Genomic DNA, 27983 nt, shown 5'->3' with positions numbered 1-27983 from the left:
TGACTTAGGTTTTACCAGTGCACTAGCAACAGTCTCTGTGGTGATAATGTTATAAACAATTGATTTATTGTGCTTTTCATTATAATAGATTTGGTCAGTGGGACAGCTTTCACAGGTTGCCTTATGCAGTTGCATTTTACACAGTCCATTCATACAGGTGAAGGTTTTATTAAAACAAGTGATGTGGAGTAACTCCCAAAACAGCAGTACCCCACCAAAGGCTTGAACCAGCATCCTTCTGGTTTCCAGGCCAGTTTACTCACCACTGCTCCACCTTTATTTATTTACTGCTGAACTATTTGACATCACATTATCGTCATTTAGCAGACACTCATACAATGACTTATGCAGTGCATGATAAAGTGGCACTCAAAGGGCACCCACAGGGCACCAGTAACCACATGTGAACAAACGTCAGTGCCAAACATAGAGCTGAGATCCCAAGTGCTCATCTAGACCAACGTGTAAGTGCAACAAAATACACACAACATGAGGACTATACCATTAAAAATACAAGGATTACATGCACCCTGAAGTAAACCTCCACATGTATAATTACACATACCAGTGAAGTGCACTTCCTCATATATAATAACACATAAGGGGAATGTGTGAGTGAGCGTGGGGGCGGCAGTGTAGCATAGTGGTTAAGGAACAGGACTCCTAACCAAAAGGTTGCTAGTTTGATTCCCTGCTGGAGCGCTGCTGTTGTACCCCTCGGCAAGTTACTTAACCCACAATTGCCTCAGTAAATATCCAGCTGTATAAATGGATAACATTGTATAAAAAAGCTGTAACCAATGAAAAGTACAACCTATATAAGTCACCCTGGGTAAGAGCATATACTAAATGATGTAATGGATACGGTTGCTGGCTTGAGTAGGAATGAGGTAAGAGTTATGGGGATGCAGTGTGGGTGTGGCCGGTTCTTATCTGTGTCTCCTTCTCAGGATTGAGATGAGGGTGGATGAAGAGGATTTGGGACAGGCGCAGGCTCTGTCCTCTCCTGTCCCTGCCAATGGACAGGATATCCTGCTGGGGGGAGGAACCTTCCAGGGATGCCTCTCCAACCTTTACATGAGGAGGTCTTTTTGTCATTCCACTATCGTGTTTCTGCACAGCATTCACGTCTGGATAAGTGATTAAGCACTTGTAATGATACAATCAATAGAAGTATCCCTGAGGTATTCATGTTTTGGCGATTGCTCATTTAAAGATGATTAGGTGTTATTACACTTAACATCTGAAATGTATACTGCATAAACATCCATTTTAAATTACGAGTTTCATCTGATGTGATAGCCTACATGAAAGAATTCTGTGTAATGAGAAAAAATGAGAGCTACAAATCTGGTAAAATGCATTATTTCATGCCATTCTGAAAGGTTTATAGCTTCAAGTATTCAACAGTGAATACTTAACAGACAATAAAACAATTACTTTCTCAATGAAAAGCAATTGAGTATTAAGCGCAGTATTGGCTTAAATATAAGGGGGCCCTCATTATAAAGCAACCACCCTTTTCAGAAGAAGCCTAAAAATCTAGGGTATTGCACTTGTAAAGTGTTTATTTTAACATTTACTACCATGACATATTCAGGCCAATATGGTAGTACTTTAACTACACTATTCCCAAACCACCCTACACTGAAAGTACCAGCCTTACACTGAAGGCCCGGTCTGCCTGGTTCTGTTCCAGGCCCGATAACCTGTACCGGCCGGAGAACCTGACTGCGTTTAACACCAGCGGAGATGTGCTGCTGGGTTTCTGCACCGCAGAGCGCCCCCTGCAGGCACTGACCGCTGGGCGCTACCGTGACGGAGACCATAGGCGGGCTGGGAAGGTAAGTGTCAGTTCCACATGTCAGTCGGAGCCGTGGGCGGGGACATCACCAGCCTATCAGTGATGTCATAAATCACAGCTGTAACAAGTGTTCCAGAATGCCGGCTGTGTTCTTCTCATCACAGATTTCTGCAGCTGTGACACAAGCCATGCTGGAGAACTGGTGACACTGTGTTACCATAGCAAATTGAAATGGAAGAACAGTTTAGCTCACATCTTCAGAGACAGGTTTTTGTTGTCATTTATTGAGTGACTCCACCATGATTATTAGTATTATTTTTCCTCTTTTGTATCCACTACTTTCACTATTTATTCTTTAAGCAGGAAGATTCTTGAAGTTAAGAATCTCTTATTCGAGTCTCCGACTGGCCAATGTTTCCTTTTGTTACAGGGTTGTGTCTCCCAAATCTATTACAGAATCGTGATAAACTATAAATCAGATTTCTGAACTCACTGCTGTGCTCTTGCTTCTGAGCGTGTGCATGATTTTTCTTCCAAATCCCGCTGATTGTGGCACTGATTGCCTGATTGCATGACTTTATGCTGCTTTGTTTTCAGGGATGAGGGGAATGCTTTATTCCAGGATGGAAAAAGGGACCGACATGGAGCCGTCACATTATGACTTTTTCTCCGCACTTGCTTTCAGAGGAGATCAGTGCCCATCACCTTACCCTCAAATTCTTCCAAGTGAAAAGTTTGGAACACAATTATGATAAATCACTGGAGAAAAAACCAGCAGTGCATTACAGTCAGCTGGGCCTGTTTCAAAAGCAAAAGCACTTGTCTAATATTGTATTTTGTTTCCATCTGATATGAAAAAACACTACCATGAAATGAGAGCTGTGGCTCAGCAACAGTTGAATTATGGGAATTTTTGCTAATGACTGAGTTATGCTTAAAATATGCATACAGATGGAAACGTGTATGTGGGCAAGACATCCAAAGATTCCTTCAAGCTTATTACAGTTTCACAGGACATCAGGTGGCGATATGGACCAACCGCCAGAATGGTTAGCTCCAATCCATTGCTTCTGCTGGTCACTTTGCGCTCCGGTCATGACAACATTCGTCATCAATCAGTCGTCGAGTCTTGCGGTGGGCCGCTTTCCTGCAGCGAGGTGCGCAGCAGGCAGCAGGTCGTCATGGTTTCATTACGTCATTCAGTTTGTGATGCAGCTATGGCCGTGCTGACTGCAGCTAGTATAAACCAGCTCTTAGTGAGGGGCTTTAAAATGAATGAGCACATATTCTGTTGGCTGCTGTTCTGCGCATGCCACCAGCTCTGATGCAGACGCTGAACAGAGGGAGGACTGCCCTCCACCCCTCGGTCACGGAGGCGTGGCTCATCATGCTTCTTTAAATTAACCAAACTTAAGACTTGCTCAGATTCATCACTCAGAGTTAAGAACAGAGCGCTATAGCGATCGGATTGACCTCAGCCTCCTGCTTCAGTGGGCATTTTCGTTTTATCCCATTTACAGCAGCATTGTCACTCAGTTGTTCACCCCAGTAGGCATGACCTTTGACCCGCGGGTTGTTTTCAGTACACAAGGCCACTTTATTGAGGTATCCACGCCGACGAAGGTGTCCTATTCCTTCGCCATGCCACCCTAAGCGCTAAACACCATTCCTCTCAGTGAATGATGTTTCTGTGCAGCGTATCTCTCTCTTGTTACACTGTAGTCACACTGGTTGCTTTCCCATCTTAAGGGACAGCCCGTGCTTGAACTACTCTGCTGTAAGTGCTGCATGGCCCACTGGGATATTCCTATATATCATCATTATGATCAGATATGATATACACATAATCAGATACAATCCTATTCCTCACTCTGTGTTGCCCACTGTCTCTGTTACTGTGTGTGTGTGTATGTCTGTGCTATGCCTTTCTCATCGAATCAAATACAAATCATGGCATTCAGGATAATCATAACTGGAAAAGTTGTCTCAGACATTTTCTAGTCTCTCCTTTTTTGTAATGTATTTTTTATGTCATAAAAGTGTATTTTTTAATAAAAGTTACCCATGTATTTCTGTTATCATGATCTCTTTTAGATGTCATGGTCAAAAATGGTACATAATCAAGTTCTTGCAGTGAAATCCTGATTGCAGTGTGTATATATCTGCACATTTTCATTGCAACTTACAAGGCAAAAACAGGTCACACATTAAATGGCCCTAATATCTTTGCAGTTACATTGTACGTGCCTATGTACAATGTAATTACTGAACACAAACACATGATTACACAGTATTTGCAACTGTTAAACCTGGTTGCAATGTGTGCTTTAAATACATGTTTACAATCACAATAGTAATAAATGTATTGCAAATATGATAAAGACAATAGTTATAAAGTAGGTACATATGGATATTTCTGACCCTTTGTTGGTAGAGTGAAAAAAAAGTATTAGGGCCACTTATGTGAGAAAAATAATGCAGCAAAATACACCTCAGTCTACAGCTCAAATCAAGCGTGGCTAGAGGGTGTGTCATTGATGGAGTGATCTTCATGTGTTTCCAGTCAATAAATCTGCTTGTCTTTCCTGCTCCAATCAGCATTCGCCATCTACACCAATCCTTTTCATCAACTGCACGGTCTCTTTTTCGCATATTTAATTTAGCGTTTATATTTTATTCATAGCTACATAAATGAACAAATCCCGAGGATATGTAACAAATAATAACCATTACTGTAACAAACGAATAATAGCAGTTATTATTTACAACAATAGTCTGAGTAATATTTCTAATAATACGAAAAGGAATCATCTAAACACAATAAATAGACAAATGTGAGAACATGATGTAACAATGTCAGACATGAATGTTCCACAACAAAGTACAAAGTGAGTAAGATTATCTGAAAATAAGAATGTACATGATTTCATTTACGTTTGTTCTCTCATCACGGGGAAAACATTTATTACACAGCACGTGGCTCCAAATATTTTTTGGAAGATAGTTGGAAAAAAAAACAGATGGAAAAAATACAATCATAAGAAAAGAGGTAATGTACTTGTTGCAGTAGACATGTGTGGGGCCATTAACACAGTGAGTCTGATCCTGTAAACCTGCTAGGATGAGCTCACATGAGTGCACTGGCATTTCCCATGATCCCGAGCATGAAACAGACACCCGGCTGTCAGCACCTATCAGCCTGGGCTGGGATACTGCAGCTTTCACGGCTGCGACCTGCTGGTTAGGCACAAATGCTGTTGCCATGCCGATGAGAAGGGGAAACCTAAATTTGAATACCTGCCAGAAGTTGGCTTCCAGGAGTCACGACCGATCTCCTCAGTATCCCTCTGCATAGCGTATCTGGCCAGCGCTGTTTCAAACTCAACCTCCCAGACATTCATCAGCTTCAGGTCGCTGGTAAAATGACCCTCGACATGCAGTTAAACTCACTTCATCATATATTTTAAAAGTCTGAAATATAAAAATTTGAATGCGTAAGGTGTACACTCAAAAGCTGGTGTTCTGAAGCCCCTAAATTGGTGAAAACAGCTGCTGCCAGTTTAGTAGAGTTGAAATTCCAAATTAACAGTGATTTTGACACATCCTTCTCTGTTCGGGGTTTTAACACATCAGTGAAATACTACAACTATCAGAATAGAATATACGCTAAAACATCATAATCTGCATATTCATGAGGGATGAGTGTGCTAATGTTTTGAAAGACACTTTGAAATTATGATGTTACCCATGCAGCTCTGTCAAAAGAACTTATGAAGTTTTCCCCGTGATTCCAGAGGTAAAATCTAACCATTTATATAGCAGCGCATTCATTGTGAGGTGTGTCCACGCTAACTTTGAGGTCCTCTGGAGGATCATACAATAAATATACGGAAAAACATGCATGAAAATGGCACTGATTTTATACAACAGCTTGAGGACCAAATCAAAGTGGGGTGACATATACATGTGTTGACACATACATGTTGTGGATACAGATGCAACCTACATAAAGCAATGTGCAATATGTAGTATATTAGTGTATCTATAATGTATGTAAAATGAGTTACCTGAGTCAGAGACCTGCGTCTTTAGCCTGGTGAGGTCACCATATTCTAGCAAAGGTTGCAGTTTAAAATCTGAAGAAGATCTATCTGCTGGCCCTGTGACCCAGATACACCTGGGGTGGCAGTGTAGCATAGTGGTGGAGGAGCAGGACTTGTAACTGAGAGGTTGCTGGTTCGATTCCCCATTGGGGCACTGCTATTGTACCCTTGAGCAAGGTACTTAACCCACAATTGTCTCAGTGAATATCCAGCTGTATAAATGGATAGTATTGTTAAAAAAAAGCTGTAACCAATGAAAGTTGCTTTGGATAAGAGCGTCTGCTAAGTGCCAATAATGTAATGTTATATAATGATAAACAAGACTGCCAATCAATCAAATGAGAGTGCTGTAGTGTTTCCTAAGGGTCTCTCTTCCCTCTATCCCTAGCCGTTTTCAGCACTCAGACCAGACTATCCTAAATGGCGCACTGGAGAAAGCAAATAAAACACACCCCAGCAAACAAAACTGCAGTTACACAGGCTGACATAGTCTTCTCCCTGTTAGTATGGGTGCGTCAAAAAGGCCAAACAGCTTTCATTGTGTTTTGTGTGGATGTATCCAAAAAGATCTCACACCACTCAACTAGCTGTCCTTGGGTCAGTGGGGATGTATCCAAAAAGATCTCGCACCACGAAACAGCTTTCTTTGTGTTAGTGTGGATGTGTTCAAAGAAAATTTCATACCACTGAAACAGCTTTCTCTGTGATAGCCTAAGTATGTTGAATGAAATCACACATTGCGGAAATACATTTCTCTGTTATTATAAACTGGTAATGTAAACTCAGGCTGGTGCTCACAGGGAACAGCAAATGGGCTTAGCTAAAGTATGACCTCACAGACATGTCTGCCTGGTGTTTCTCTCTCTCTGCTCAGATCAGCAGTGTCTCCGGATGCAGTCTCCCCTCTCCTGTCAAACATGCCTACCACTTGGGAGGCCCTGCCAGCTACCTGAGCTACAACATCACTCCACAGGCACTCAGTAACAGGTAAGCTGCATCAAGAGTCCTCTTAGCATCCTTTTTTTTTTCAAAAATTGCATTCCTGTTTCATTCATTTAATTGCATGTTAACTACACCACACTTGGTCACACCATTTGCGCCTGAGTAAATGCATATTCTCAAAAGCCATCGAAAAGCTGCAATGTTGTTTCACCCTTTATAAGCCCTGTTTATGTTGGTAATAAAACCTTGTTGGGCATAGAAAACTTTATTCAAAAAGCATTGTATTGAGTGGGAGGATTTTGGGGGGGCATCAAGGTTAATCTCAGGAGCTGGGACTTGAACCCAGGGCTCCCAAACCACAGTGCAGCAATGTGCCCATGGTGCCACACTACCATAGTAAGAAAGTACCACTACAGGCACAGGTGACTCTCACAAACAGATCCTGAGCTGTATTTCAGGCCTTTTTGGACAAGGAATTGTACAGGCACGGATGCTTTGGTGGAGATTGCAGAAACAGACCGTGAGGGGTCTCTCTCTCTCTCTCTCTCTCTCTCTCTCTCTCTCTCTCTCTGTGCCCTGTGTGTTTCCAGGCCTCGCTTCTCACTGGCCTTCAGAACCACGTCAGCAGAGGGGCTCCTGCTCTATGTCAGTGGCAAAACACACGTGGCCCTGTACATAGCCAATGGCAGGATCCAGCTGTCTGTGGGAAGGAGTCGGCCGATTGTCCACAAGGAGAAATGCAATGATGGGAAATGGCATACTGTGAGTGATTAGCAGCTCCACCTTACACAGGGCAGGTCACACACTGTACATCTTACACAGGGTCCACCGGTACAGCTGGCCATGTGCTCACACTCACTGGTCTGGGAGTGCTGTTAGCCTGGTCTGACACTGCTGCTCATTCAACTTGAATGGATACACTCCTGTTATATTGTGCTGGAAGTGGCTCTGGACAAGAGCGTCTGCTAAATGCATGTAATGTAATGTAATGTAATGTAATGAGCGTGTATTTATACTAAAGCAGTTCAGATGAAGCCCCTTGAGGGCATGGCAGCAGTGCTACATGTAATTACCGTGAAAGAGGTTGGCACTCCCACAAGTGAGACCCGAAGCCATGTTCACATCACACAGCTAAATTCTAGTGGCCGATGTCGTTACCAGTTGAGCTTAAGGTAATTTTCCCCCAGCTCTATCAGCTGCAAGGTCTAACCAGGTCTCAGGGAGTGATGTCATTGCTGAAACCGCTCTGTTGCCTGCTACCCTATTGGCTTTACGCAGGATTAACGCAAGCTACTAATTTCAGCTCTGCCATATTACACATAGGAACTGAAGTGATGTTTTACACCGCAGGACGGATCACACAGTGCACTACAGTAAAGATGATTCAGATTCTTACTGTCCTCCAATGGGGAAATTTGTTTGCATAAGTCATGGCCAAAAACAGAAACAGACAACATGTGCATCACAAAAAAACACATTTAAGCTGAGAATGGGGTTTATCTGGGTGAGGGACAGTCGAGCCCAGTCTCTCAGCAACTCTTTGGAACACAGTTGCATTATCATTGCCATAATAACATTATATCATAATTAAAAATGACACTTTGGGCTGGTGGCAAAATGTCTTGACTGCAGTAAAGGAAATATTACCGCTGTTGCGATACATTGGGCTCGTGCAGGTGATGTCATCATTGTGTTCCCATCTCTGTGAGCAGGTCGTGTTCCGTTTCAAGGGGAGATCGTTCCGCATGGTCCTCGACGGAACCCGAACCGGGGATGGTGTGCTGTCCAATACTGAAAGGTTCTCTCTGGACCTGCAACCAGCAGTTTACCTGGGCGCTGCTCCCCCTTCTGCATACACTGACGACCAGGTACTGCTTACACTCATTCACTCACTCACTCACTCACTCACTCACTCACCCATTCACCCATCAACTCAGAGCATCTCTTATCTTCCATTCACAATCAGGCTAAGGTGAAAAACCTCTCTCCCTCTCTCCCTCTCTCGGTCTCTCTCTCTGTGTCTCTCTCACACACACCCACGCATGCACAGACACACACACACACACACGCGCGCACACAGATTCAAATGTGTTTGAAGCTTGCATACTTAATACGCACAGACAAAAGTACCTTTGTAATGTGTGAGAAATGTATGGTAAATCCTGATGGAGAAAAGAAAAAAGTTTGCTCTGTTTAGACTTGTCTGAGACTGGAACATCATTTCATTAATTTCTGGGGCAGTGCTGTTTTTATAGTGCTTAAATTATTGTGTTATCATAATTGCTCCCTCCGTTGTGTTAGTAAGTGCAGTTTGATTTCCATGATGACATGAAAAGAATTGCTGTTTACACAGACATCTCTCTCTCACACACACACACACGCGCGCGCGTGCGCACATAAACATGCGTGTATAAATACCTATGTACATACCTATAATATATACAGAGAAATATTTCCACAAATTATTTCATGCCAGCAAAGCAAATTTGAATTAGTCATGCAAAGTACTCGGTGTGTTGGTGTGCTCTCTCAACTCACAGAACGTTATGTAAAGTCATCAGATGGTGATAATAATGGTTGCAACAGAATCCACAGGGCTTGATCTGTATACGCTTGTTAGACATTATTCTCTTCTAAAATCTCAGATGTCCCTCCTTTGTGTCAGTAAGTGCAGTTTGATTGGCTCTTGTGTTGGTTTCAGGTGCAGGGCCTCCCCAGGGAGAGCATGGTGGGGTGCGTTCGGAACTTCAGGATCAGCAATCGGCGGATGGAGGAGCGAGCAGCCAATCACGGCGTTCCACCCTGCTTCGATGGAGCCACAGAGGGAGGGGCCTACTTCTCAGGAAAAGGCGGATACGCTATCTTAGGTAGTACGTCATTCCAGTTTAAGTTCCTAATGGAAAACGGTCAACAAGAGGAGCTTATAATTGAAAAAGTTGCTGGTTTGATTCCTGCTGCTGTACCCTTGGGCATGGTGCTTAACCCACAATTGACTCATTAAATATCCAGCTGTATAAATGGATAACATGTAAAAATTATAACCTATGTAAGCCGCTCTGGATAAGAGTGTTCACTAAATGCCAATAATGTAATCTAATGTACTTACTGTAGTTCTGAGGTACACTGTGACAGGGTTTTTCATTAATGATCTGTTACGCAGAGTACGGTCATTTCCCTTTCACGAGGGTCACCTTTCACCTGGAAGTCGAGGTCCGGCCCCGAAACCTGACAGGTGTTCTCTTCCACATCGTGGGCCATGGGGGCGAGCACCTGACTTTGTACATGAGGAATGGGGAGGTGAGGCTGGTCATGGTGGCTGTGGCATTTCTTTCTTTGACTTCTGTGTGTAGAGGGATAAAACTGTAGAGTAGGGTAAATCTTAAATATCGCCAAGGGGCAAATAGCTTTACAGCCAGGAGTCAATACAAACATCTGATATACTTCAATAAAATAACTATATATATATATATATATATATATATATATATATATATATATATATATATATATATATATATATATATATATATATACACACATACCACAATGTCATCATGACTGTCAGAGAGTGCAAAATTATGAAGGGGTGAGCCCAAGTCAATCCACAAGGCAGGCAGTCACACCGTGGTCTGTAGCAAGGCATCAGCAAACATACATTAGTTCAGACACTCAATAGCACATGGGATGAAGACTTTTGGTTCCACACCCGGGGATGCTAAACCTGTGCCCTGATGAGAGCGGCTGGAATTCACCAAAGAGAGGGTGACGAGAGTGAAACCCGGAATTTAGCTTTGCTCGTCGGCCTGCGTGTCTGGCCTGCCTCATCAGCCAGCCTCATGTGACAGCCGGGTGTTTTTCTGAGATAAGCGTGCATGCACAGCCTCTGCTTGCAGAAAGGAGCGTTTCTTTGTAAACACTTTCCTCCGCACGCCGTGCACCAAACCCACACGCTGTGCACCAAACCCACACACACTGTGCACCAAACCCACACACGCTGTGCACCAAACCCACACACACTGTGCACCAAACCCACACACACTGTGCACCAAACCCACACACGCTGTGCACCAAACCCACACACTGTGCACCAAACCCACACACACTGTGCACCAAACCCACACACACTGTGCACCAAACCCACACACACTGTGCACCAAACCCACACACACTGCGCACCAAACCCACACACTGTGACCCACACACGCCGTGCACCAAACCCACACACTGTGACCCACACACACTGTGCACCAAACCCACACACGCCGTGCACCAAACCCACACACGCCGTGCACCAAACCCACACACGCCGTGCACCAAACCCACACACTGTGCACCAAACCCACACACCGTGCACCAAACCCACACGCTGTGCACCAAACCCACACACGCCGTGCACCAAACCCACACACCGTGCACCAAACCCACACACGCTGTGCACCAAACCCACACACGCTGTGCACCAAACCCACACACGCTGTGCACCAAACCCACACACACTGTGCACCAAACCCACACACACTGTGCACCAAACCCACACGCTGTGCACCAAACCCACACACGCTGTGCACCAAACCCACACACGCTGTGCACCAAACCCACACACTGTGCACCAAACCCACACACCGTGCACCAAACCCACACGCTGTGCACCAAACCCACACACGCCGTGCACCAAACCCACACACACTGCGCACCAAACCCACACACTGTGACCCACACACGCCGTGCACCAAACCCACACACGCTGTGACCCACACACGCTGTGCACCAAACCCACACACGCTGTGCACCAAACCCACACACGCTGTGCACCAAACCCACACACACTGTGCACCAAACCCACACACGCCGTGCACCAAACCCACACACACTGTGCACCAAACCCACACACCGTGCACCAAACCCACACGCTGTGCACCAAACCCACACACTGTGCACCAAACCCACACGCCGTGCACCAAACCCACACACACTGTGCACCAAACCCACACACCGTGCACCAAACCCACACACACTGTGCACCAAACCCACACACGCTGTGCACCAAACCCACACACTGTGCACCAAACCCACACGCCGTGCACCAAACCCACACACCGTGCACCAAACCCACACGCTGTGCACCAAACCCACACGCTGTGCACCAAACCCACACACTGTGACCCACACACACCGTGCACCAAACCCACACACACTGTGACCCACACACACTGTGCACCAAACCCACACACACTGTGCACCAAACCCACACACACTGTGACCCACACACACTGTGCACCAAACCCACACACACTGTGACCCACACACGCTGTGCACCAAACCCACACACACTGTGACCCACACACGCTGTGCACCAAACCCACACACACTGTGCACCAAACCCACACACGCTGTGACCCACACACGCTGTGCACCAAACCCACACACACTGTGCACCAAACCCACACACTGTGCACCAAACCCACACACACTGTGCACCAAACCCACACACGCTGTGACCCACACACGCTGTGCACCAAACCCACACACACCGTGCACCAAACCCACGCAGGCTGGCCTTCCCCGGTGCTAACATGTGTCCCTCCTCCCAGGTGGTGCTCCAGGTGAACAGTGCGGCGGGTGTGGTCAGTGTGTCAGTGACGCAGCGGGACCTGTGTGATGGCAGGTTCCACAGATTGGCAGGTGTGTCCACTAGGGGCAGTGTAACCCAACCTCGTTACACCTGACTCACTAAGGACACAAAAAACCTTTTTTTGAGGATACCTCATTTCCCTTAAAAGGTCAGATTATGACTGGACATGAAGAGGACTGTAATTTGCACACCCTCAAGGTTAAAATCCAAACAATTAATGATTTGTAAAGCAGGCAGTTTGAAAGGCAACCAGTGCTGTTTCATGAGAAAATAAAAGTGAAGGAGCTTGGTTGTACTTATGCAAACACTATGTGAATGGTTTTCATGAGGCATATTGGTATGTGCCTAGTATGTCCAGCCAAACATTTTCATTAACGTTCCTTCACAGATTATTAACTTTTTCCAGAAACCTTTATTTAATCACGCTTAGACATCTGTTCTAAATGACAACTGTAAGGTGAACTATGCAGTTCCTTGTCTAAATAAAACTGACCATTTCTTCAAAAGATAGACCCTTGGAGTTTTTATTTTAATCTAATTTTAATCTAAATCTCTATTTTTTTCTCCTTTTTAATCCCTCTGTTTTTCTCAGTTACCAGGACGAAAAGGCGTGTTCGGCTGGATGTGGACATGAAATTTCAGCGAGCCTCACTTCCACGCTTGTCCTCAGGTGTAAAGAGGGGAGGGCCCATCTATGCTGCGGGCATTCCAGGTAAAGTGCCACAGAATCTGTCCTTTTGAGAGGCAGTGCATGCAATAACTAAGGGGGCATGACATGACAAAGATGTAATAATACTGATAAGTATAAACATGAATCTGGGAAATAAGAGGCCATAGTCCATTTGCTGTGGGTTGGGTATGCTCTGATCTCTACCTCATACTTCCCATCTTGGTAAGGAGTGTGTTGAACTGTTAGGGCACGCAGATTTAACATTCTCCCATACTCTCAGAATATTTTGCTCTAAGTGCTATAGCAGAGACTCTGCCGGGGTTTAAAATAGATGCTTTTCCCTGAAAAACCTACTGATCTTCCATCATACCTGTTATCCAGTCATACTGCAGTGTATTTACGGAAGCAGCTCAGGTTTTGTACAATGGCAGTGCCCTACACTGGAACTCACCCTGCAGCCCTGTGGTCCAAGCCTTGTTGTATTTTGAATAAGAGATTGTTTTTCTGTTATTTTAACCCCGCCCCCCCACCCCCCGCACAGACTCGCTGCAGGTCACCAAACTCCCAGTGCGGTCATCGTTTGTCGGATGCATGCGGAACGTGAGGATCGACAGGAAGAACGTCTCCTTTGATGAAGCATCTCGCTTGTTCGGGCCGGTGAACCTCAGTGAGTGTCCTGCAGGCTGAGAGTAGAGCACAGAGCATGCTAACCACAGTTACAGTACTGGCTACACTCGGAACACTCACCACAGACAGAACACTGACCACAGATAGAGCACACTGACTACAGAAGGAACACGGACCACAAATAGTATACTGACCAAAAAAGGAACACTAACCACAGATGGAACACTGACCACAGATGCGTGACCATGACCACAGATGCAATGCTGATCACAGATGAAACCGAGACTACAGACCGAAAACTGACCACAGACAGAGTACTGACCACAGGAAGAAAACCACGACCACTGATGTAACAGTGACCACTGACCAAATATAGACGTCCGATGAAAAATAGATCGCTGTCTAAACACCGATCGCTGATGAAACAGTGACCAAGGACAGAACACTCACCCCTGACAGCACACTGATCACTGAAGGAACAGTGACCACCCATGGACCATTGATCACTAAAAGAACACTGACCATTGGCTTAGCTGCTGCAGAGAATCTGTGATGGTGATTCTGAGAACAGAGTCAGATCAGATGTTTAAGGGCAGTCAGATCAGCATCTGTATCTGCTGTCAGGACAAGAGTTGGCTCCCAACATCCTCTCCTCTTTATGTAAAATGAAGGGAAACCTTACATCTGAGTGTAGCAAATAACCTTGTTTTGAAGGGGGTCTTGTTTGTTGCTCTGATCTCATACCGTAAAACAACAGTATGGAATGTTTCCCTCTCTGTTCAAGAGTAAATTACCGTGTGCACTGGAAGAGGCACATGTGGCCTTGAAAATGATTTTCCCTGTAAAAACTAAGGATGGGAAATAAAATTGTGTGGTCTTTCTATGGGATGTTTTGGTATTCCTTCTTTATAGTGTGTCAAATAATAATGCTACCCAGTCACACTAGAACTGAGAGGCTCGGGAGGAGCTTCTTCCCCCAGGCCATCAGACTCCTCAATACGGACACGCCCCCGCCACACTAATCTTGAACACAAACTCAGGACTTTAACGATTGTAGTAGTTACTTTCCTGAACTCACTTGGTACTTTCTAGTTTTTAGTCTTATTGTACATATTTTTTCCTTTTATCTATTTTTATCTCATTTATTTTTATCTCTTCTATTTTGCACAGTCTAAGGAGTTGGACCATTTCACTACAAGTAGTTGTATGTAGTAGTAGTTATAGTTGTTTATAACTGTGTATGTGACACATAAAGTTCTTGAAATCACACTGTACAGTGCTAACCCTATCACACTGCATGCTTCACAGATGAACTGGCCGCTGGCATTCCCCAGCCGAAGTCATCTTTTATTAAAAAGAAGTGTTGAGAGACAAAACCCAAAAGCCTAATCTTCAGCAAAACTGCTCTGCCCCTTGTTATCAAATGCAGCATCACTAAAAACATTCAAAGATGAATAAACAGGACCTTCTTAATTAAAATAGAGTAAACAGAAAGGTGGTTGTCGCAATGGCCTGAAAATATAAATTGTTATGTGTCCGGAGAATATTGCGTTTTTTTATGCTACAACAGACAAATTACCATGGATGCCTGTTTTTCTAATGTGCTATTTTATATGGCTCTGTGTACGTAGAACATGAAATATATTTTAGTTGATTACTGTAATTCAATAAAGTGTTTATGGTGACGAAGACAGAGTTGAGGATAAAATTTTATATAAAAAAACATTAACACTTTCAGACACTAGAGGACACTGCCGAGTATTTCAATTTTTCCACACGTTCCATCCGTATGCATGGCTTCTGGGCAAAACCCGTCCGTTAGCATTACTCAGTGAATTGATGGAATAATCTTGCCCACAGCCCTTTGGATTAATTCAATCTCTTAAATACGCAGTGCCCAAATTATGTGTTTCCCTTATGTGTATGGAAGAGGCTGCTTTCCTTTACATATTCTCCCTATAATCAAATATCCACTGATGATTATTAAGTATTGTTTCGTATAAGATTCATCTTACAGTGTTCAGATATACAGCGTTGAATAGCCGCTTTACAATATTTTATAAATGTATTATTTGCATTTGCGATATTTTGACATTTCTGTCTCATTTTCTTGTGTTTAAAATAATGAGTGCCCACAGGCTAAATAACCGAAATTGTTAACTGAGACATTCCATCAAGCACTATATCGAACTGAGTGAAACTGAGCCGACGATTCTTACAGCAATCTTTCCGCAATACACCCAAGGGTATACCTGCAGAAATCAATCATGTCGCAACCTGAGGGCAATCCAAATCGAAGAATGAATTTTGGCAAGTTTCCAGAATGTTCTCATTTCCATTAAAATTTTATGTCGGGTAAATATACCGCTAAAAACGGCGGTGAATGTTCATTTCCTCGTTGGAGACAAATGCCATTATCAGACTGAGGCAACCCTCTACCTTCCTGCATCATTAAGTAAAAAAAAGACTTTGCAGAGGCGGGTTAGCCCAGTCTAAGGTAAAGCAGAACGGGCAGACAGTGGCGTGTGGTGGGGTATTCAACAAAGACTGGCCCTCCGGCTTGGCACAGACAGCATGATTTATTCATTGACCGTGCGCTTGTCTGCCTCGACCGTCAGTGACGCGCAGAGTCAGCCCTGCCTCGCATCAGGCGGAGATGCTCAAAAAAAATCTCCATCCCGCTGGGGGCCAGTGAACGAGCGTTAGAGGCGATCCTTGCACTCTCCAGCGAGCGGGCTGATGATGCCCGTTCGTGTTTGACGCGTTGAGGCTGTTGCTTGGATCTTCTCCCGTACTGACGCAACCCGCCCTCGGCCGTCACGCATCACGTCCACGCCGGACACGGCCAAACTCTCTCGAGGTCATCGGACTCGCCGACAGTATGATCAGGAAATGGCACACGACACTGCGAAAACGGAGAATTATTAAACTAATTCGTATAACAAGTACGCACATTCATGATCTGCTCAGTGCACCAGTAGGCTAACTTATTACTAATAAGTTAGTAATAAAATGCAAAGCTGTTAAAAATGCAATCCAATGTCCATAGGTCTTTTCACACTTTTCACACAAAGACAGGGCCATCCTTAACCCCGGGTAAGACTGAACACGGGCTATTACTTGCTTTTCACGCTGACAAGTTTAGCACCGTGTTTAGATCTATTTGTTTGTTTGCTTTCTAAAAACATACTGCCACTGCGAATATATGCCAAGCAGGAAGAAGTTAAATTAAGTATAACGAATATCTCAGATATGAATTTCAGTTATGCGTTATGACTGAGACGTTCAAAAAAGGAGTGAATGTACCAAGGCAAACCCCCGCGTATAAAGGAGCAAATACGATGCAGTTTTATTCTTATGAAAGACAGACTGCTGCAAACAGCTTGGCAGCGGATAATGCCTCATAATTTTAATTAGAAAGTTCAAATCCTGGGAGTGACATTGCTGTCAATTATCTTTTCAAAGCTGCGTCGTTATAGTAACGCCACAGCTGGCGTAAGTGGCGCTAACGAGCAACACACAGGTGAATTGAGTATTTTTGTACACCACGAGAACACCGAGCCGTTGTCTCTGTAATACGTTGCTCTGCTGTATCAGACTTAATGACCATGTTGGCAAATACTGAAAACATCACAATTCACTGATTAATTATTATTATTATAATTATTATTATCATCACCATCATCATCATCATCATCATCATCATCAGTATGCAGTACAATTGCATACTGAACAGTTAATTAAAAACAAGTTCACTTCCTCTTCAGGTTTCCATCTTCCTTAATTTCCGTCGTCCAGTAGTCTGTAATTCTTGGACTGAAACTGTGAGTCCGCAAACAGCGCGGCTCGCACGCCAATTTTTAAGAGCTCGTTTGCATGACGCTAGCCGGCTGCGAGCTGATTGGCCGGATAGTGCGTCGTCGGGGTGAGAGGTTGGTGCTGTCACCCACGGCTTCACTTGAGTGCGATTTTAGGCAGATCGGGGAGGGACGGAGGCATAAGTAGGTAAGCAGAGTAAAAAAATAAATCATCGAAGAGGCTAAAGAAGAACTGTCAGCGCCGATCACCTTCGGAATCTCCTCGCGAAGAGAGGCGCAACATGCATTGGATCCGCTAACAGTAATCGGAGGGGAGGAGAGCAAACAAAAACACAAAAGACACATCGCTGCAAAAAAATGCTGGGCTGTTGCACCGCATGACTTGCCTTCTTTTGCCAGCAAGTAAAAATGGCAAACGTGAGACGAAACCCAGAAATTCTGTAAATGCGTGTTTCGTGTTTTCAGAATTAACATGGGGACAGGGTGCGAGAGAGCTTTTCGCCGAAATCTAAAGTAAGAAAAAAAACATACAGTCGGGCGTAGCTGGGTACGTTTTCGTTTGAGAGTGCTTTTAGGCAACAGCGCAGGCTGATCGTGCAGCTTCGGAAAGGGGGCCGGCGTCTAGCCGCTGTTGCCAGCTTGAGAGACTGAACGCGTCTTCCCTCCCTCCCCCTCTGTTTGCGAGGTTACGCCGCTGCGCTCCTCTCTGGCGCGTTGTTCAGTTTCGATTTTAAGGCGGAGGTTGTGGGACGGATCGCCGCTTTTATTTATCTGCTTTGTTTTTTTTTTTCAAATACCTCGGTTGTAATCGGTTTAAGCAATGGCGGGTCCCGAACAGACCCAGCAGCAAGTGGAGGCGAGAGCGGAGCGGATAGACGATGCGGAGCTGGCTCTCCGAGGCATAAACATGCTACTGAACAACGGCTTCAGAGAGAGCGACGAGCTGTTCAGGAAGTACAGGTAAGGATATGGTCATCTCTGGTTCATCTCTGATTAACCCGGTACCGGCATCTTGTGTTGCGCTCTGTCGGTGACATGAATCGGTACAGTCTGTTTACCAACTGCACTACACTGTTGATTCATTTGATTTCTTACTTGTTTAGGCCCCGTCATTTCTACATTTTGTTGTTCTTGTAACTTTGTGTATTGCCACCGACCAGACGTTTTCAGAAGCTTGGTGACAGTGCGGCAGATCCGCACCTATGTTCAAAGTGTCGCGATCAGTTATAAATCCCAAACGTTTCAAGTCTCTGTGTACGCTGCGACGGTGGTGTGGGGGTATTGCATAATTGGAAATTGCTCCATTATGTGCAACAGCAGCGCAGTTACTTAATATGGCGTAATGTGTACTTAACTTGGGTGGTGTGATATTTTTTTTAGCTCCGGCGTTTTCTTCTCTGCTCGTCGCTCACCTGACAGTCTAACGCCGTAAAGTTTCGTATTTACAGTACAGTCGTGCCGGGGGGCCCTTCCTGCCGGGCGTGTTGTATGGTTGTGGCGGAGAGGTGCAGTCAGATGGAGTATGACACCTGAGCACACAGGTGAAGTGGCAGCACATGTCATCATGGAGGGTGTGGGGTGAGTCTGCGCTCCCTGTGTGGTAGCACAGTGCTAAGGAGCAGCAGTGTAGCCAGGCCTGGCGTCATGGGGGTGCTTAGGGGTGTATTGCACCCCCAGACGAACCTCAGTGCACCCCCAGTTGTCTACGTAGTATTTATGACTTTTTGTAACCCCCTGTGGATTGTGGACCCCCTCTGTGTTTTCTAGTGCTGGCCCTGAGTGTAGCATAGTGGTAGTGAGCAAGGCTCGTAACCGGAAGGTTGCTGGTTTGATTCCCTCTTGGGCCACTGCTGCTGTACCCTTTGGAACAGGATATGGAACCCAGAAATGACTCCGTAAATATCCAGCAGTATAAACGGACAACATGTAAAAATTGTAACCTGTATAAGTCAGAAAGAGTGTCTGCTCCATGACAGAAACGCAGTGTAATGTGGGCCAAGGTGAATAGAAAAACAGACCAGCCTCCCCCATGGCTCTTCCATCCTGCTCGGCGTCAGCTCAGAGCAGAAGAGCTCGCGACCGGTTTGCTGCAGTTTGCCGCCCCCGGGGCCCAGAGCACCGTGACCCTGAACTACGCTGAGTTGAGGGATTCATCCCCTGGGACAAAAAACCCGGTTTTACTGGCATGAATGCAGAAGTGGGCCAGACCCCTGCAGCCTCTGTGGGATGTGCGTGCCAGAGTTTGGAACACCTGGGTGAGGACATTCGTCATGCAAAAACCTGTGTCACAACAGGTGTGCTCAGCAAAATCTCAGATCAGAGCTGACAGGTGATAACTGAAACGTGGTGAGGAGGAACCAATGTACGGAAAGTGATTTCCCCGACCTGGGACTGCATGCTTTCTCTGCGGCTCCTGGCAGAGCTATTGTGCCTTGCAAATGCTGTTACGTTACATTACATTATTGTCGTTTAGCAGACACTCTTATCAAGAGTGGCTTGTGTACAGTAGGTTACAATTTTATCCATTTATACAGCTGGATATTTACTGAGGCAATTCTGGGTTAAGTACCTTGCCCCAGCGTGCAGCAGCAGTGCCCCAGCGGGGAATCAGACCAGCATCCCTTTGGTTACGAGCCTTTATCCTTAACACTACGCCACACTGCTGCCCATACACACTGTTCTGTTACTGATGCCTTTCAGACACTCCTGTCCAGGGAGCGCTACATATTGATGGTCCTACAGTCTATACATTATTAAACCCATCTGTATGCATTGCACAACATGCTGTCTGTTGCAGTTACCACCACACCATGTCAGTGTAGGAGGTCCTGTACTGTACCAGATGCTCTGTGACATCGCATGTACTCAGTTTCTGATGATGTAATGTTGACTGCCCCTCTGCTGACAGCCACAGCTTTACTGGCTTTTGGATGTACATACTTAATTATGCCTTGTGTTTTTAGTGTCAGTCGGGGAAATTAAATGGTTCCGCTTCTGGCCCAGGCCTGATAGGGAGTTCATGCGGTAACGAGTCGGTGCCCTGTGCCGTTTCACGCCGTAACCATGGAGACAATCCCAGCATGCACTGCCAATGTGAAGGAGAGAGCGCCCCTGCCTTTGTGTGTCACGTGTTAGTCGTTAAGCTTAAGTGTCCTCTGAGGGTGATGGGCCAGAGTGGAGCCTTGGTGTGTACTGTACAAACATGGCTGTATTGTGTGTTTGTGTGTGTGTTTGAGTGAGAGAGAGAGAGAGAGAGAGAGAGAGAGAGAGAGAGAGAGGGGGAGAGAGAGAGAGAGTGAGAGAGAGAGAGAGAGAGAGAGAGAGAGAGAGAGAGAGAGAGAGAGTTTGTGGATGTGTATATGTCGCCTGTGTGTATTTGAGTTTATGATGTATGCATGTGTTGGGTTTATTTTCAACAGTCTTGTAGGAGGGGGGGTGTTCAGTGACTTGTCAAGGAGATGCTGAGTGTGAAAACCACCCTGTTCGAAGAACCAGCATATTACATTATTTAGCTTGTTAGCGAGCGCCATTAACCAAGGTTCCTTGCAAAGCTGGCAAGTGCGCACGGTACCAGAGCACAGCTGGATGTCTCACTGAGGCAGCCCAGGTTAAGCGTCCTGCTCAAGCGTGTGCTGGGAGCACCCCGCTTGGGAGTGGAAACCTGTGACCTTTGACCTAACGTCCTCCCTGCGCCTCTCAGAGAAGCCTGGCGTTGCCTGAGGCTCCACTTAAGCGGCAAGCAGTGGCAAATTGCCAGTGTTTAAAAGGCCTGGTCCTCATTAGTGAAACAGCCTTTATTAATATGCTTGGCAGATGCCTCGTCATATTCTGGCAGATTGCATATTATCCATCTGGATATTTAGTGAAGCAGCTCCAAACTGAGCACCCTGCTGAAGTGCTCAGTGGCCTGGGATTTGAACCTGCAACCTTTGCCTTTGTTTGTCCAGTTATTTAGCTACACTTCCTGCGCTGCCACTCCAGGCTATGATTCTTGCTGTGTGTGAGGGTATCACTGGGTTCTTCTCCTGTAGAGCGTACCTAATCTCTATGGATGTTACTGGAGGAAACAGCCCAAAAAAAGGTTGTCATTACCCCCTATCCCCCATCAGTGCTTTCCAGACGGCCCCTCAAACCTAGCTGGTCATTTGCCACTCATCTGTGGCTTGTTTGTGGTGGCAGTCTGTAGCATAGTGGTTAGGAGCAGAGCTTGCAACTGAAAGGTTGCTGGTTCAATTCCCCGGGTGGGGCACTGCCGCTGTAGGAGCAGAGCTTGCAACTGAAAGGTTGCTGGTTCGATTCCCCGGGTGGGGCACTGCCACTGTACCCTTGGGCAAGGTACTTAACCCAGAATTGCCTCAGTAAATATCCAGCTGTTGTGACCTATGTAAGTTGCTCTGGATAAGATCCAGATAAATGACAATAATGTACTGTTTGTTGTGGTCTGTCTTGTGCGTTTGTTAAAAATGCACTTGGCTACCTGGTGCTCTGTGTTTCTGTAAAGGGGTGGCATTCACCCGGCTAGTTACATTATTTAGCTAAACAGTGAATGGACAGAGATAACTGTCTCTGTTGTTTCTGGTGAGGAGGGTGGCTAGCGGGGGCTCTTTCCTGGCTAGCTAGTAGATGAGAGTTTAGCTACAGCTGCAGACACTGCTGCCCTCCGGGTGTTGAGTTTGTTTCTCACACAGAAACTCAAAACGCATTTGGAAATAAGCTGTCAGCTGTCTTGACACTGATAATGATCTTGTGATATAAATGTTTGTCAGCATTTAAACAGCAATGGCTAAATAAAAGAAAAGATATTTTACAGCCTCTGTGAGGGACTTTTCCTTTATAGTTTTGTAGTGTGCAGAGTTCCTTTTCTAGTTCGTAGTTCCCCCCCTTGGTACCTACGCACCTGCAGCTAACTGAGTGACTTTGGACTGAGCGAAGGCATAACAGCTTTCTCCACAAATACGCTGTCAGTCATAGTCTGGCTATGTTTTCCTGCACGTCTTATCAAAGATTATCAGCCAACCCTGACTGACTGTACCACCGCAGCGCAACAAACAACCCTCCTGGGTGTGTCCTCAGCTTAAACGATATCTGTCCCTAAACTAAGACTGTAACCTACCTACAGTAACCTACTATGTATGTTAAAATGGTCAGTAAAATGTTTTTTTATGTATGTCAATGTTTAAATAAGGGTCTTTGTTTCCCACTTACCAAACGTAACAAGTAGATCTCTCTCTCATCTCAACTTCAGTGCAGACCAGGTAATTGTCGGTGCTATTGACTGTGTTTGTGAGGCTAGCCATGGGCCAAAAGGCCACACCTGTCAAATTGGCCTGTGGTCAAATTCAGGTGTGTATGGCTGGAGAGTTGTTTGAGCTGAGCGGTTGGTTTTGAACTGGTCTTGCTAAAGCTGTCTCCTTTGTTGTCTGATTTTATTTTGGTACATTTTCTCTCCTTCTCTTGGAATGCGTGGTATGTCAGTCAGCACTGTAACTAAAGTGCCTTGCACAGTTCATGAACAATTGGAAAGTGAGGCCTTATGAACTCCATGATGGTTGTATTTGTATTAGACGTGTTTGAACCACTCAATGAAAAAACAAAATTCTTCTTTCCAGTTACATTTTTACATTTACATTTATTCATTTAGCAGACGCTTTTATCCAAAGCAACGTACAAAAGTGCATATAGTGGGCAAACAACAGGCACAAGGGCAAGATGTGTACAGGCCATACCATGCAGATAGTGCTGAAGCTGAGCACAAGGTCAGTGTAATGAGACAGAACTAATCTGATCTAAGGTTACATATACCGAATACAATCACTGGGACAATAAAGTACCGCTATACTACCTAGGCCAAAAACGTGCTACAAATACAACGTAAGAGATAGTGCTACAAGTACAAACCAAGAATCTTAGATTTACATCTTTCCGTACTGTGCTTTTAGCTAATTAGACAGAGATACTCCCATAATCCTGTTGGTCATGGGCAGTAACATCCAGGAGAACTGAGAGGAAGTCCTTAACACATGAAATCTCCGATTAGGCATGTTTACCCCCCCGACACACACACACCCCCACCCCCCTCACACCTCCAGCCCCATCCAGCCCCCACTCATCCCGCTCTCACTCCACTCCGCAACATGCTTTGGCAGTGGGCATATAAACGAATTCTCAATGAAGGAACTATTATTATTTATTTACTTGACAGGGACCACATGTAATTTTCAACGTGGATGTGAACGCATCCAATATATTGCATCGCAGTTAGGCCAGAGGTTCATTTCCACCTGTAGTCAGGTCATATCACTGTTTCAGTAGTATAAAGCACATGCATGTATTAAAATAGCAATAGCACTAAGCACATAACCACACATTATGCAAATGCATGCTGACATCTCAGTGCTAACCAGTTTGTCTAGGCTGCTGCTTTCTTATTTGAATTTTGTTTTCCATAACTTGAATAACATTAAGTCACTTCCTTTGTCTGCCGTACTGTATCTCTGTCTCGTGATCTTACAGTCACTGATCTCTGTTTTCGTTTCTCTTTCTGTCACTCTAAATCATAAGCAGCTTCTCTCAGGAAAAAAAACAAAACAATTTACTGTGATTGGAGCAATGCCGCAGGGCCCTGATTTGACCCTGTTGGCCCTGTTATAATTGTTGTCCCGGTAGTGTGAGCAGTCGGGTTTGAGGTACCCAGGCACTGCAGGTATTGCATGCAGCCCAATGCAGTCTAGCGTAGGACAATATGGTGCTGTATTTTAAGCAGGGATTTGTTTTGTTTCTCTCTAGCCTGTTTTTCTCACTTCAGGAATAAACCGACGGTATGCAATATGTGGAAGTGTGACTAAAAAATCTGCCTTGAGAAACAAAACGATAAGCTTTTCTGCTCGGCCTATGGAATTTCCCATGTTGCACTCTTAAGGAACTGAGACAACCAGAGAGTTCCAGAACACCCTTTGATATTGTTAAAAGTCCCCCTGCAGTATTTATGCTCTTGAGGGCCAGTGAGGGTGACTGACGTCGTGCTTTTATTCTGACTCGTTCCCCTTATGGGCTTACTCATCACTTCGGCCACCCGGGAGGAGTTCCTCGTTTAAGCGTACGACTGCATTGTCTTCCCCAAGACTCAAACCCACAACCCTCTGCTTGCACACGGCTGACACTTCTGCTAAACTCCGCGGCCTGCATGTGATGAGATAACAAGCCTTGAATGCTGATAAGGAAAAAAAAAAAAACACGCATCCGTTTCATTTTTTTTTTTTATTTTACTGCGGTTTGTCCTTTGAATCCTTTAATCCGTTCTCCAGCGGAAATCTGCGAGGTGAATCCAGGTTGCGCTCTGACAGCGCTGTGGTGTCACCGTATTGCAGCACGGATCCCTGAGCTGCAACGCTTGTGACGCGAGGGACAGGAGCAGGCAGTGCTGGTGTCCTCCCGCCTCCCCCTGGTCCTCTGCCACTGCGGCTGACGTGACAGAGCGCTGCACGGAGCTCTTACACAGCAAGTGTTTTAACCCGAACGCAGGCCGTGCTGAACCTCAACACAGTGCTGCTGCCAGACCACAGACAGACTGACCACGCCTGCTTCCTGCACCGACTGACCAACCGAAAAGATATTTATTTGTTCAGTGTTCTTTCTGCGAACATGTCCAGGAGGCAGTGTCTGTGTCTGTGTCTGTGTCTGTGTCTGTGTCTGTGTCTGTGTCTGTGTCTGTGTCTGTGTCTGTGTCTGTGTCTGTGTGTGTGCGTGTGCGTGTGCGTGTGTGTGTGTGCATGTGTGTGTGTGTGCGCGTGTGTGTGTTTGTGAGAGAGACAGAGAGAGAGAGCAAGAGAGCGAAAAAGAGAGAAAGAAGGTGTGTTTTTACTATGGCCTGACAGTGAATAGAAAATGAGAGGTACTCTGAGTGGGTGGGTGAATGAGTTAGATTGTGAGTGGGTCAGAGAGTGAGTGAGTGAGTGAGTGAAGTTGAACGAGAGGCTGACATCATGAATGAATGAATGAGTGGGTGAGTGAGTGGGTGAGTGAGTGAGTGAGTGAGTGAGTGAGTGGGTGAGTGGGTGAGTGAGGTAGTTTTTCAGTCGGTTAGCGGCTGACATAATGAATGAGTGAGGGAGTGAGCGCTTGAGTGTGGCAGTGAGTGGTTGAGGAAGTGAATGTGTTAGACTGGGGCCGGCTCCTGTAAAAGACCAGGCCTCAGTCGACCTCTTTGCATAGGGGGTTGAATCCTCAGGACCTCGCTGTATCATTCAAGCTAATACAGCACAGTTTCCACAATTCCATGCAGCATCTCATGGCAAAGGGAGAACCTCCTAATGCGGGCCTATGATCGATTCATTCATTTCCCTGTTTAGACAGCTGGTTTCCCCGGCCATATCGGATGGCGATATTCAAGGATGATGGTTGGTGAACCGGTCGGTAACGGTATACTGAGATATTGTTTCCGAATGAGATGCCAGTGTGATCCTGGAAGCTCTTTGGTAATGCTGAGTCCTTTTAGCTGATCATTTCGTCATGCCATTGCAAGACTGCACACTCCCTTTGCAAGCGCTGGAGCTTTATCTCAATATGTCTGTGTGATCCTGAAAGTAGACCTGCTCTGTAGCTTCCAGTGCACAGTCTATGGTATACCCGGCCTGTATGTACAATATAAGTTTGGTGATTTTAGTAGCATATTCAGTGTGTTATCTGTGTGTAAGAGGCAGTGGGAAGAGAAAATGGACAGAGAGGGCGGCAGTGTAGTGTAGTGATAAGAAGCAGGGCTTGTAACCGGGAGGTTGCTGGTTCGATTCCCTGCTGGGGCACTGCTGCTATACCCTTGGGCAAGGTGCTTAACCCACAATTGTGTCAGTAAATAGCCAGCTGTATAAATGGATAACATTGCAAAAACCTGTAATTGATGTAAATAGCTCTGGATAAGAGCGTCTGCTAAATGCCAATGATGTAATGTGATGTTATAGATCTGACTGTCACAACGATCGGCTGATATTAAAGTGGGTTCTTAAATCCCGAATCGCTCCGGCTGAGCGATCCAATCAGAGCCCTTCGCTCTTTGCGTCCCGCAGAGCCCAGTGGGTGACGGAGGCCAGCTGGGGGCACAATTAGAGGTGGGTGTGAGATGCTAAACGGAGCCACGAAGACGACCCGCCGCGCAACCATGGAAACCCCCCCCCCCCCCACATTGAGCAGTGTGGCTTACGGGTAGAGGTGTGGGCGTGTGAGATGGAGCTCGCGGTTTCCAGTCCCAGGGTGTTGCCTTGAGCGAGTTTGTGAACCTGTGTTGCCACTTCAGCCTGAGCGTAGTGAATCACTCGTTGTGTAAATGGAAGATGGATGAGATATTCGTCCTGACTGCTGGCATTTGCTATGAAAATACATAATGATTTTGCAGTATCAATTATACAAAGGTGTAGTGCTCTCTCTTTTTTCTAAATGTGTTAAGAGAGGATGGCAGGGTTGTATAGCAGGACTTGTAACTGAAAGGTTGCTGGTTCGATTCCCCGCTGGGGCACTGCCGTTGTCCCCTTGGGCAAGGTATTTAAGGTATTTACCCCAGTAAATATCCAGCTGTATAAATGGATGACATGTAAAAACTGTAACGTATGTAAGTCGCTCTGGATAAGTGTCTGCTAAATGAAGATCGTATGCTTCATTACATTACATTGTCAGAAAATGCCACTTCTCCTGCGGTCCAGTCCTGCAGAAACCGGAATCTCAGTGCCTTTGCATCCGCAAAAGGGCTTTCCTCTGCCTCCTGATTGTTTAAATGCCACTGCAGCACTAATTGCTTTTGGGGGGGGGGGTTGGGTGACACGCTGGGATTGCTCTGTATTTATGCCAACAAAAGAAACTGTCACTTATTGCACTAAATGTATTTCACACATGATCTTTCACTCCCCTCATGGTAAATTTGGTCTCCACGGAGTAAAGGTCCTTCTGTCGGGCTGTCTGAGAGCTGTCGAGGGTCATTGTGACATCACCGCAAGCTAAATGCTGGGGTCAGAATGTCAGGTTTCTGATTGGCAAATACATTCTCCCCTCGCAGATGGATCAGAGTGAAGTTCCAAGATGGGATGCAGGAGTTGTTCTTTTCTCTAAGCTTAATCCTTCAGATAAGGTTAAAACGCAGATCTTATGTTTCTCTTTTCAATCCTAATGTCGTAATCAAAAAAAGAGCATTTCAACATGCATTTGTTATTTTGCAGAGGAGACACACTTATGTTGGGAACTTGTGCCATCACTTACAGTACCAGTCAAAAGTGTGGACACACTTACTCATAGACTTCATACATAGGCATCAGCTTCACTATTTATATTTGTCTGAGAAAGACATTTTCAAGCATTTAAGCATAAGTCTTTAGATCAAAATGTCTTTGAATGCGTGTTTCCCATT

General features: G+C 45.4%; 2 protein-coding genes across 2 annotated transcripts in view; both read left to right on the top strand.

The window, feature by feature from the left end:
* LOC118772029 (laminin subunit alpha-3-like) overlaps positions 1-2933 on the top strand; it is a 28739-nt gene extending 25806 nt beyond the window's left edge. Inside the window, exons 29-31 of the mRNA XM_036520270.1 lie at positions 951-1085; positions 1700-1844; positions 2402-2933. Of these exons, the coding sequence (XP_036376163.1) occupies positions 951-1085; positions 1700-1844; positions 2402-2407 (286 nt within the window). The 3' untranslated portion in view covers positions 2408-2933. The remainder of the gene's footprint in view (positions 1-950; positions 1086-1699; positions 1845-2401) is intronic.
* A 14817-nt stretch (positions 2934-17750) lies between these two features.
* Positions 17751-27983, top strand: part of LOC118772735 (tetratricopeptide repeat protein 39C-like) — a 36444-nt gene continuing 26211 nt past the window's right edge. The window contains exon 1 of the mRNA XM_036521305.1: positions 17751-18556. Within this exon, the coding sequence (XP_036377198.1) occupies positions 18417-18556 (140 nt within the window). The 5' untranslated portion in view covers positions 17751-18416. The remainder of the gene's footprint in view (positions 18557-27983) is intronic.

This window comes from Megalops cyprinoides, chromosome 2 (genome assembly GCF_013368585.1).
Source record: "Megalops cyprinoides isolate fMegCyp1 chromosome 2, fMegCyp1.pri, whole genome shotgun sequence".
Lineage (NCBI taxonomy): Eukaryota > Metazoa > Chordata > Actinopteri > Elopiformes > Megalopidae > Megalops > Megalops cyprinoides.
The sequence above is the reverse complement of the archived record's forward strand: the minus strand, read 5'-3'. Positions and strand labels throughout refer to the sequence as shown.